Source organism: Syngnathus typhle, linkage group LG4, assembly GCF_033458585.1.
Source record: "Syngnathus typhle isolate RoL2023-S1 ecotype Sweden linkage group LG4, RoL_Styp_1.0, whole genome shotgun sequence".
NCBI classification, from domain to species: Eukaryota; Metazoa; Chordata; class Actinopteri; order Syngnathiformes; family Syngnathidae; genus Syngnathus; species Syngnathus typhle.
In genome coordinates, this window is record NC_083741.1 from 5,738,729 (window position 1) to 5,751,069 (window position 12,341).

Sequence of the window (12,341 nt, forward strand, 5' to 3'; positions counted from 1 at the left end):
TCGCAATACAAATTAAATTAAAGAAAGTTTATGACCATATAAAAATGAGTGGGGTTGCTGGACCAAGAAGTCAAAGCGTATCACTTTCATACAGAAAGGGAGTTGGACTTTACCTCATTGACTGTGTTGACATTCCCTTTAGCAAAGCACCATCTAGTGCAGACATGGGCAAACTACGGCCGACAGGGCCGTTTAATCCGCCCTGCCAACCCTGAATAAATTGTATTATTAAACTTTCTTTTCGGTAATTTTCCCTGCAATGACTACGTTTCCCCAGTAGATGGGGAACCGCCCGCCCGCACATTTGTTACCGGAAGCCGTGTCAGAAAGCTCGGTGCACACTCACAAGTGCGTGTACGTAATCAGTAGTGCGGACACGGCGCACTCCGCGCTCTATTTCTATCAGTGCCGAATTTAGAGTGTGGCTGTGACGTCAGCATTCTCGTAAGTCGCGCGCTGAGCTTTCAGATACAGTTTTACGCTAAAGCCACCCACAAATCTTCCCCTGGAATCCTTCGATTAAAATCAGTGGCCCAAGGAAAAGAAAGGCGGACACTGAGTGCCGAGTGTTTAAAAAAGAGTGGACAATTTCGCTCGACCTACGTGACGTGACGTTTAGCCACGTGAACATCAACATCAACCCGTCACAGATCTAGGTTAACGGACCAACACCTCGGCTCTATCCTAAGAATTGCCACAACAAATTTTACTCCAGACTATGACGCACTAGCAAAAAAGGGAGACGAACAACACTGTTCCCACTGAAAATGAAGGGGAGTTTCTCAAGTTTGGTGTAAAAAAAAAAAAGCATTTTGAATATAATTTCAATCAATCATTCATTTTCAAACAATGCAGGATGGTCAAGGACATTGACACAAACAGTCACTGTTTGTGACTAATCTTAACTTTTAAAGTTCTTAAAGCCAACTTAAAGGAAGTGTTTCCCGTTTCCTCACCTCCGTCACCAGGCGTTTGTGAGTTAAAACTCTGCTCTGATTTTCAGATATCCGTCACCGTGTTGCCGTTTTGAGTTTTTTTATTACTTTGTTTAGATGTATTTGGTCAGAATGTTTGCCGTTTTATGTGATTTTGCCTCCTAATATAAACATATTTCATAAATCTGACCTGCAGGCGCAAAAGTGATGGAAACTGTTATTCATAATAACAGTGTCGTATTTAATGAGAATCACTGATAGTAGTTTTTTGGTGAACTGTTTTTTTTAATGCTGTTTTTAATGCATTTGTTTTCCAAAAACGTTTTTTGAATATCAATGCTTTACTACCTTCTAAAGGCCATAACCTTTTATGGAATAACCTTTAGATGTTGTTTATATCAGGTGTCCCCAACCCCCCGTCCGTGGGTCACTTGGTACCGTGCCGCCAAGCCGCACAGGACGAAATATATATATATATATTTTTTTATCTACGATCAATTCATTCTGGTCAAGACGCTTGTCCCGGTCACGTGACATGTTTCCCCAGTCGAGCTCGCAAAGCTAGCAAAAATGAGTAAGAATTTATTTTGAAAAATATAAAAAATTTGGCAATTCTCTCCCAATTACATTCGTCGCTGTGTCTCTTGACACAAGACGCTCATCTCTGTCACGTGACATGTCACCCGAGTCGAGCCCGCGAGGCAAGCAAAAATTAGCAAGAAACAGAGACGTTTGGAAAGCTTCTTCGGAAAGGGAAAAAAAAACAATGAAGAGTCTGAAGAAGAGGCTACCACTTCTAAGAAAGGAAAGCTGCATTTAAAAGAACATTTCCGGAGTCCTACTTAAAATATGAATTTATTGCCACAAGTCTATTTTATTTGCTGCCACGAAAGCAAAGATTAGTTTCTTAGCGGTGAGGGTCCGCACCGTAGTTGCTGCCCACTTTTATTGTTTTTACTGTGTGAAGGCGAAGGCCTTCACACAATAACAACAATTCACTTTCTTCTTCTTTTTCTATTTTACAGTATTCTCCTCACTTTTCTGTCCCTTAACTACTTCCACATAATTCATCCGATTCACTTCATTCCCCTTTTAACATATTCCAAATATTCACGCGAGGAGCGCTTCCATTTTTTTCCTCCATTCGAAAAATTTACGGTTTTGCCCCCAAATTTTCCCCATTCATTCTTAATGGAACATTCTAGATTTCACGTTTACGTCTTTCTCATTTGGAATTCACATAATTTAGGTTATTCAATTCATGTTGGGGAGGATTTTCAACATTACCAAAATTGCCACGTTTCAAATATTTCAGAATTTTGCCTTTAAATTTCCCGTACAATTCTACAAAATTTTGGTTTTCTCTTCTTACTTACCGTAATTTTCGGACTACAAGTCGCACCGGAGTATAAGTCGCACCAGCCATAAAATGCCCAAAATTGTGGAAAAAAAAACACATATAAGTCGCTCAGGAGTATAAGTCGTAATTTGGGGGGCAATTTATTCGACAAAATCCAACATCAAGAACAGACATGAACGAGCAACAACAGGCTAAACGATACGGTATGCTAACGTGACAAACACAAACGAGGAGCTGAGAATGGGTCTGACGTAACATTCAGTTATTTAAAAAAAACTATCACATAAATAACACGTTTATAAAACCATTTGTGTCACTCCAATTCATTAAATCCATCGATCGTCCTTTGTCAACAATCCCGTGTGCGTCGCCGCAGTTCAAATTATTCCACAGGCCCATACAACGATATATAAACTATATTTTAAATAACTATCACATAAACAACAATATTATCAAACCATTTGTCACTCCAAATCATTAAATCCATCGATCAAATTTCTCGTCCTTTATGTCATCCTGGTGACAGAGGGCATGTCCAGAGGATATGGCGCTTTAAAGTGTTAATTACTTTATTTGATTTTTTCTCTCTATTTTTCATGTTTTGAATATGTTCAAGATAAAGATATCAAAGCATGTGAAGTGATCAACTATACTAAAAATAACATGTGAAGTGGTCAACTATACTTGTAAGTACCGTTTTTTTCCATGTATAATGCGCCCCCATGTATAATACGCACCCTAAAAATGACATGTCGATGCTTGAAAAAAGCCTGTACCCATGTATATTACGCACCCAAATTTTGACTCCTACTTGAGTCCGTAAACGTAAAAATTTTCAGAAAAAAGATCATCTTTGGGAACAACCGGATGTTATTCTTCCGGTCAGTATCACTGCGCATGCGCTAGCAAACTCGATAGCGAAGAAATGTTTCGGATTTGTGTAGGGTACATTGTGACAGCAAACGAGCAGGTGATCAAGCAAGCGTCTGATACGAGAGCATTGTGTTCCTATGGAGCGTGTTTGAAGTGAACAGCAGAGAAGAAAGCGCATCTGTAATGCCGGCCTCCGTATCATATCCGGATAAATAAAAATAAATAAATAAAAATATATATTTTTTGTACATTATACATGGAAAAAAACGGTATATACTAGATCTGTGGAATAACGACGAGGCTGACGTCAGGGCGCACGCGCGGCGTTGTTGACAAAGGACGAGGAATTTGATCGATGGATGTAATGATTTAGAGTGCACAGATGGTTTGATAATATTATTGCTTATATAATAGTTATTTGATATTTAATTATACATCATTATATGGGCCTGTGGAATAGTTTGACTTGCTAGCGCCGTCAGCGGCGCGCACCCATTGTTGACAAAGGACGATCGATGGATTTCATGAATTGGAGTGACACAGATGGTTTTATAAACATGTTATTTATGTCATAGTTTGTTTTAATAACTCTGAATGTCAGGCCCGTTCTCAGCTCTTCGCTTGTGTTTATGTCCCCTTAGCATACCTATCGTATAGCCTGTTGTTGCTCGTTCATGTCTGTTCTTGGTGTTGGATTTTGTCAAATAAATTTCCCCCCCAAAATGCGACTTATACTCCGGAGCGACTTATATATGTTTTTTTTCTTGTTATTGTGCATTTTATGGCTAATGCGACCTATATTCCGGAGCGAGTTTTAGTCCGAAAATTACGGTAGTTATATATGTTAATATGATTTTTATTTATCAATCGAAGTCTGACTTTGGATTCTTGCAAATCAGTTCAAAGGATCTTAGCACTTTGTTCTACTACTTTGTTAAGACAGGATACGTTTGGTTAATTATTACAGGTTACATTCCAACATAAGCATAGGATCAAACTAATCTATCAACCCAAGAACCCTTTCCGTGTAACTTTTATAACTTTGTTATTCTATTTCCCCTGTTCTGTCTGTAGGATGTAGCAGGAAAGGTACTGGATCGATGGGCTATTATGACATTTGAGGAGGAGATTGCAACCCTGCAGCAGTTTCTGCGCTTTGGTGAGACCAAATCCATCGTGGAACTCATGGCTCTACAAGACAAGGAGGGTCAAGCAGTATTAGTTCCCAGCACTCGGACCATCTCAGATATTCATACATTCATTGAGCGAAACACGCCATGCTCTTCTGCTATCTTGTCTACAACCAAAGCAGAGAAGCAGAAAGGCAACAACATGCACCACTTTGAGAAACTTATTAAAAGCATGGCCTTCATATTGCCTTTCCAGCTCTTAAATTCTCTTCCAGCTCAATGTCTTGGCTGTCCAACAGGTTCATGCCAGCAGCTTCATGAGCAACACCAGGAGTCATGCCAAGGGTCAGTAAAGCACCAGAGTCAAAGGCAAGGTGATCAAGCGCAAGACAACATTGCTAATGAGAAAATCCCCCAAATTCCATCTTCAGCAGACAGCAGCCATATCGGTATCAACTCTGTCACATTCACTGCTCTTCAAGACAACCAGGTGGAATGTCTTTCCTCAACAACAAAGATTGAGGTGGGAGATTTTTCAACCAGTGACAACTACTCTGATGCCCTCCCCCCACCCTCCATGATCTCTGATGTGATTCAAATGTCAGCCTTTGGTAGGATGCGCAATGGGCACACTGGATTGGGGATTTCAATAGGAAGTAGGGGTGGAGGAGCTCTGAAGAAGGGTCGTGTATTTTGCAATGCCTGTGAGAAGACATTCTATGACAAAGGCACACTTAAAATCCATTACAATGCAGTGCACCTTAAGATAAAGCACAAGTGTACAATTGAGGGATGCAATATGGTATTTAGCTCACTGCGCAGTCGCAACCGCCACAGTGCAAATCCTAACCCACGACTTCACATGTCCTTGAATCGCAACAACAGACAAAAATACATACAGAACATTTTATCTGCTGAAGAATACTATCCTGGAGAGAAAATGTCTGAGCAAGTCACATCCATTCCAACTTGCTCTGCAAAACGTCACAGATCATTATATAGCTACACGGTGGAGCAAGTGGATAGTGGCCTAAAGATACACAAGAGCTCTTTCCCCAGTACAGGCCAGCGTGGCATTCTGTTTCCCAATTTAAAGGCAGTACAGCCAGTCCTGCCTTTCTATCGCAGCCTTGTTACACCAGCAGAAATTGCCCATGCTACAGGAATACTACCCTCACTCCCCCTACTGTCACCCTCGGTGTCTGTAAAACATACTACTGTTCATGACATCTGTAATGCTGACCCCATACCAAAAAAAAAGTCTCGAAAGTCAAGTATGCCCATAAAGATAGAAAAGGGGATGTTGGAGCAAAATGAGCAGACTAATAAGGGGACTAACTTTGAAAAGAACATTCCTTTGCTGGACCCAGATAAAGAAGCGCGTGGTTGTCATAGAGCAAAAAAGGAAATTATTTTCATGGGGGCTAAGTTTGAGCACGAAGAGAAAGAAATATATTTTTATGAAGCTCAAGAAAGGAAAGGTAAAAAGTATTTGTCAGACCAGACCATAGAAAAGCATAAGGATGACACCATACAGCAAGTAAAAACAGTAACTACCATTAGTTCATCCTCTTCTTTAAAAAACACTTCGATCAAGAGCCTTTGTAACAATCAGTTGGACAGTCAGGAACTCAGCTTTAATGAGGAAATCGATGGCAAAGAGTATAGAAATACAAAATATGAAGATGAACAAATTTCAAAGCGACAATGCAGTGGGCATTGGCTGACAAATGAGAATGCTCTTTTAGACCACAAGAAGGAAGCATCTGAGGGCTGTGTAGATTGTCAGGATAAGATACCCCACTATGAAATCTATGGTAAGACTTTTAAGAACCTTGACAGTGTCTGCTGTACTACGAAAATGTGCACCATAAGAAGATGTACATGTGCAATGCACTGCTGCAGTGCAATATTTCCCTTGTGCAGGAGCCAGATCAGTGAGAAAAAGAGAAGCCTGCATCTTGCGTGAATATAAAATAAATGGACGTAGACGAGTGCTTTGAATCATGCAATGGAAGTGGTGCAGTACGGTAGCTTCATATTCATGAAATTGTTAACTGAGTGCATATTAACAATAGCGTAAGCCAGCTGTGATTCATACATAAGTGGAGTGGTGAGCAAAGTAGGGGTAATAATTTTTTCTATAGTTAAACATTTGTTTCTGAAATTATCATCCATCCGGTCCATGTGATCTGACACATCTCTGTACACTCTAACAACATTGTGTGACACACATTGTTTTTTTTATATTAATTATCATTTATATGTGTCCCTTAAATGTTTTCTACAGTATAGGTTATGTTATGTTATGTTATGTATATGTTCCTTGAAGGGAGGGGAAAGCGAGGATGGTTCATTTGTCATTAACTAGCCCAGTTTATGTATCTTTTTATCAGGAAAATGAAAAAAGTTAGCATGTTTTAGCAAGTTATCATTTTCTATTTTATCCATTTATTTTGGCAAATACGCAAATACGACATGTTCTGAGACGCTTTATGTAAGATGAATTGTTCATACATCGTTACATGTTCAATTAAAATTGATAAGGGCTCATTAGACTTACATTTCCCCTGAAGTCCACATATGGGCTACCACCTCCGTCGTCTATCCGAAAAGGAGGTGCTTTAAACGGCACACTCAGCTGAAGGGTTGGCCTCCTCGCTGAAAGTCCGGTGCTCTCAAAATAGCAAAGAAAGACCTCATTTATTGCTCTTAAATCAGCAACAGAGAGACTAATCCTTGTGATCTGTTGAAGTAGTCAGAAGTAGAGATGTCCATATACATTTTTCTGACAGCTGTTTTTGCACATTTTAAGCGATAGTCTTTACAATGATTACCAATGGGGGAAATTGTGATCTTTTCCTTCTGTGACATAGTCAGGCTGATGTGTCAAATCAAGCAGACTCCGCCCAAAAAGCGGGCCTCAGTAAGTGCACTGCTCATCTGTTCTAAAATACCATTAAATCTTTTTTTCGGGGGGAAATTATAGCACTGACATTATTTTATGATTCAATTCCATCACATAAGTGCATGAATGTTGGCTCGCTTTGTTTCTTTAAATATACTGCTACAGACAGATATGAGATTGAATCCCAAGTTATAGACAAAGAGCTGAGAGGGAGTTGAGTTGACGTGAAGGAAAATTGAAAACAAATCCGTTTTATATATTTTGGAGTATAAATGTTTGAAAATTCTCCTATATGTGCTTAAAGGATTTTTTTTTTTTTTACACACCTGGCTTGTGCACTTTCAAATTACGCTGATTCTCTTGTCCAGACTTCTGACAAAGCCACAATGCATTACCTGAAAAGAGTAAAAGTGGCCCGGTGAAGTCTAATGCGGCCCTAATTACTGGATTGTGGAGTTTTCATGAGAAGTGAATTCTATAGAGATCCATTTGAAAAATAGTCTATGTTATCCTGTAAATATAAACCTAATTAACATGCAGAGTGGGAAAAGTCATTGATCGTTGTCAAGTGACGTGTCTGGTTCATGTAACCAGATACTTCTAAGTATGTGCTTTTGCATTCTGATTTTAATAAATACAACAAAAGCAATTTAATCAAAATAATGTGCTCTTGACTGAATGCATGTTTGGAGACAATGCAAAGTGAGTAAGTGTTCGGTAGTCTAATGCTTCTCCACATGCAAACAAACACAAACCATCGAATCAATCAAATAAAATGCCAGACACAATCACATAATAATGATAATGACAATACCATCCATTTTCTGTACCGCTTGTCCCCAAGGGGGTCGCAGGCGTGCTGGAGCCTATCCCAGCAGTCATCGGGTAGGAGGCGGGGGACACCCTGAACCGGTGGCCAGCCAATCGCAGAGACAAACAACAATCTGCTCTCACACTCATACGGGCAATTTGGAGTTCTCAATCGGCCTACTATGCAAGTTTTTTGGGATGTGGAAGAAAATCGGAGTTCCCGGGAAAAACCCACGCAGACACGGAGAGAACATGTAAACTCCACACTTGTTTTATTCTCCTTTTTACTCCTTATTACATTTTGTTCTATTCATTTTTATTATTTACTTTTCATTCATTCTCATTATTACTTACTTATCATTAACTTTCTTTATTACTTTTTTATTGTCGTTAAGTATCTTAATTTAACTTTTTTGAAGCTTAATTTCCTTGTTCATATTTTTGTCATTGTTATTAATAATTTTCCACTCACTATAACAGTATGATATAATGTTGTTATCACTTGTACCAAATGTATGCGTACTGATATAGAGAGTTGAAGCAATAATAAGAGAGAATTAATTGACACTGTAAAATTGTTAGTACAATAAATGCTGACCAAGTTGGCACAACGCAACAAGCTGGACGTGTTTTCTTATTATAATCACATACACTATAACTTGGTGACAGCGACAGAGGATTTTGCCTGACTTTTTTGGTGAGTTGTGTCGAGTTGTTTTGACTGGAGAAGACGTGCAGCACTAACAGTTAGCAACGCTTAGTATTGTAAGACAAGCTACCGTCAGCATGGACGAGCTAAAAGCTCCACAGACGCTGTGTTTTTGACTCCAGCAACTTGTCCAAGACATGGAAGACACGGACGGACGAGTTTCAACTTTATGTTGGAATGACTGTGGCAAAGGATAATGAGTGATGAGTGATTGTGGATGCACTAAGATAAAGACTAAGTGGCTCGCTGAGAAGTGGTGTTTTAAACCTCCTGTACCGTCCATGATCCTGGCGAACGTCAACTCAATGCAGAACAAGTCCTATGAAGTCCTACAGAGAGTGCATTTTACAGTGCTTCTGTGAGCGTGGCTAATGGCGAGCATACCGGATGCCAGCATTGAGCTACCTGGCTTCAGCATGAAAGCCTGTGGGAAGAATAAAGGCACTGGTATCACTCTGTATGTAACTGGCCTGCACTTATATATTTTTTATCTACACCACATGGTGCCCAAAGCGCTTTACAATGCCTCACATTCACCCATTCACACACACATTCATACACCAATGGGCGCTGCCAAGTCCACACTGGGAGCAGATTGCGCACAAGAAATTCTATGTGGCACACAAAATAAAATTCAGCATAAATTGATTGATTAATATCTAATGTTAGACGTAATCTGTCAATTATTATAACTAAGTGGACGAATGATTTTCTTTCTGTGCTTTTTTATACTGTAAATCAGTGATTGACAGGCATCCAGCCAATGATATGATATGGTTCACTTACGCTACATAGCACTGAAAAGCATAGCATTGAAAGTGCCTGAAAATGTCTCCTGCCCATCCGTGCCACGCATGTTAGCTAGCTAACAACAGTGCAGTGGAGTCAAGAGATGCAAATGCCAAGTTAGCTAACCCCTTATCATGGCGAAACGAACGAGCAGCGACGCATCCACTCGCCGAGCCAAAGTAAATCAGAGATGCGGCGGTTATTTTAAGATGGAATGGCTGTCGGCGTGTGTTCAAATAAAAGAGCAAACAGTAAAATTGGTTGTGGTTTTCTCTTTTTCGAGTGAGAAATGTCTACTATGCAGTGAAGCCAAAGTGGTGGGCGAGTTTACGGAGGGAAAAATATGGACTGAATGGTAGTTTGCCTAACTCAAGCGTCACATTCAGCAAAAATGTCATTTGAAAGCTGTTGGAATTGTACAAAGACTGAAGATGGGACAGGGGATCGGTACATTATTGCGGGAGAGTGCAAAAGAACGAGCTGTCACACAAAACAAAATCCGACCCAGAGCAAGTTAAAGTTCTCATTGACAATATTTTTTTGTTTATTTCATCTCGTGTTGCACACAGTGGTCCAACACTGTGTACAGGGAGCTTGTGTGTTTGCACAGACACTTCAAAAATTAGAGGGAACATTGGTCACCAGGGTTGAGGATAGATCCGACAACCTTAGAATTAAGAAGTGAACACTCCACCACTGATACACACTGCCAATGTATGTGAATGTTAGGTGGTGCCACCCTGGACATGACATCAAGACTTCCATCTGCTGCAGAGACATCGAACTTTCATGCGTGCTCATGTGTATGATGTGGCTCATTGCGATAACAGTAAAAAATGTGGCTATTAGTCTCTGATTGGTTGGCCACCCCTGCACTCAGGGAAATAAGACGATTGACCTGCTGTATGCAAACGTGGAGGATGCATACAATGCCACCCCTCTACCTGCACTTGGGAAGGGAGATCACAACTTGGTCCTGCTTCAGCTATGTTACATGCCAAAAATGAGGAGACTTCCACAGACCACTACGACCACTCACCTGTTGAGTGAGTACATTGACTTCTACATGGATGTGATTCCAGTAATAATAATAATAATTCATTATATTTGTATAGCGCTTTTCAAGAACCCAAAGACGCTTACAGGGAACAATGCAAAGACATACATGGGGGGGGGGGAGGAGGAAACAATCGGATAAACTTAAGAGGAGGAAAGCAGTTATGGGTAGGGGAGGTCATAAGCTTGGGAGAAGAGGTATGTTTTTAGACGGGACTTAAATATGGGAAGTGTGGGTGAGTCACAGACAGACTGGGGGAGAGAGTTCCAGAGTCGGGGTGATGTGCAGGAGAAGGCTCTGTCACCGAAGGATTTGAGTTTGGATTTTGGGACTGTCAAACGTGAAGTATTGGAGGATCGGAGGGGACGGTTGGGGCAGTAGGGGACAAGGAGGTCGGATAGGTAAGTGGGAGCCAGGTGGTGAAGGGCTTTGAAGGTGAGGAGGAGTATCTTGAAGATGATACGCTCCTTCATGGGGAGCCAGTGAAGAGAGTGGAGAACAGGAGTGATGTGTTCACGGGACCGGGTGTGGGTAAGGAGGCGGGCAGCAGAGTTTTGGACTAGTTGAAGTCTATGGAGTGAGTGAGCAGTGATTCCAGTGAGAAGGGAGTTGCAGTAGTCAAGCCGGGATGAGATGAAGGCGTGGATGAGAGATTCAGCGGCAGGGAGAGAAAGGCAGTGCCGGATTTTAGCGATGCGTCGGAGGTGGAAGTAGGAGGTCTTGACAACTGAGCTAACATGAGGTTGAAAGGACAGTGTGGGGTCAAAAATAATGCCAAGATTGCGTGCCAGAGGGGAAGGAGTGATGTTTGAGGAGTCAATGGTGAGTGTGATGGATCCAATTTTATTAAGGGAGGATTTAGTGCCTATGAGGAGGAGCTCTGTTTTGTCACTGTTGAGTTTGAGAAAGTTGTGGGTCAGCCATGCTTTTATTGTAGAGATGCAGGTTTCAAAATGAGTGAGGGAAGGGTTACGGGTTGGTGTCGTACGTATATAGATCTGGGTGTCATCAGCGTAGCAGTGGAAGTCCAGATTGAGTTTGCGGATGACGGTACCAAGGGGAAAGAGGTAGCAGATGAATAGGAGGGGGCCAAGAACTGAGCCTTGGGGGACCCCTTGTGTAACTGGGGAGAGGATGGATGTGTGACCGGAGAGAGAGATGAAATGGTTTCTGTTGGTGAGGTAGGAGGTGAGCCAGTCGAGTGCAGTGCCCTCAACACCTAGTTGGCGCAGCCTTTGGAGGAGGATGGAATGGTTCACAGTGTCAAAGGCTGCGCTAAGGTCAAGTAGTAGTAGGATGTTGAGGGCACCAGAGTCTGCAGAAATGAGGAGATCGTTGGTGACTTTAACTAGAGCTGTTTCAGTGCTGTGAAGTGGGCGGAATCCGGACTGGAAGGGTTCATAGAGGTTGTTGGACTGGAGATGGGTGTGGAGTTGGGCGGAGACAATGCGTTCAAGGGTTTTGGAAAGGAATGAAAGGTTGGAGATGGGACGGTAGTTGGAGAGGTTGAGTGGGTCCAAGGTGGGCTTTTTGAGAATGGGGGTGATGGCTGCAAGTTTATAGACAGCGGGAAAGTGACCAAGGGATAAAGACTGATTAAAAAGGGTGGTGAGGTGGGGGAGGAGGACAGGGAGGCAGGCCTTAGTTAAGGTCGTTGGAAGAGGGTCAAGAGAGCAGGTGGTTGTCTTGGATGAGGTAATGATGTCTAGGATAGTGGAGGAGTCAACAAGGGAGAAGGCAGTGAGAGAGGGAAAGGGCGGGCGGTCAGGA

At 41.5% G+C, this 12,341-nt stretch overlaps 1 protein-coding gene across 6 annotated transcripts in view; it reads left to right on the top strand.

The window, feature by feature from the left end:
- The window catches only part of LOC133152900 (zinc finger protein basonuclin-1-like), a 44,356-nt gene extending 35,750 nt beyond the window's left edge, over window positions 1–8,606 (top strand). For 2 of the 6 annotated variants that reach the window (XM_061276865.1, XM_061276866.1), the window contains one exon: window positions 4,243–8,606. In XM_061276865.1, the coding sequence (XP_061132849.1) occupies window positions 4,243–6,267 (2,025 nt within the window). In that variant the 3' untranslated portion in view covers window positions 6,268–8,606. The remainder of the gene's footprint in view (window positions 1–4,242) is intronic. The other 4 variants (XM_061276870.1, XM_061276868.1, XM_061276867.1 and 1 more) reach the window with 4 other exon arrangements.
- The last annotated feature ends 3,735 nt before the right edge of the window (window positions 8,607–12,341 follow it).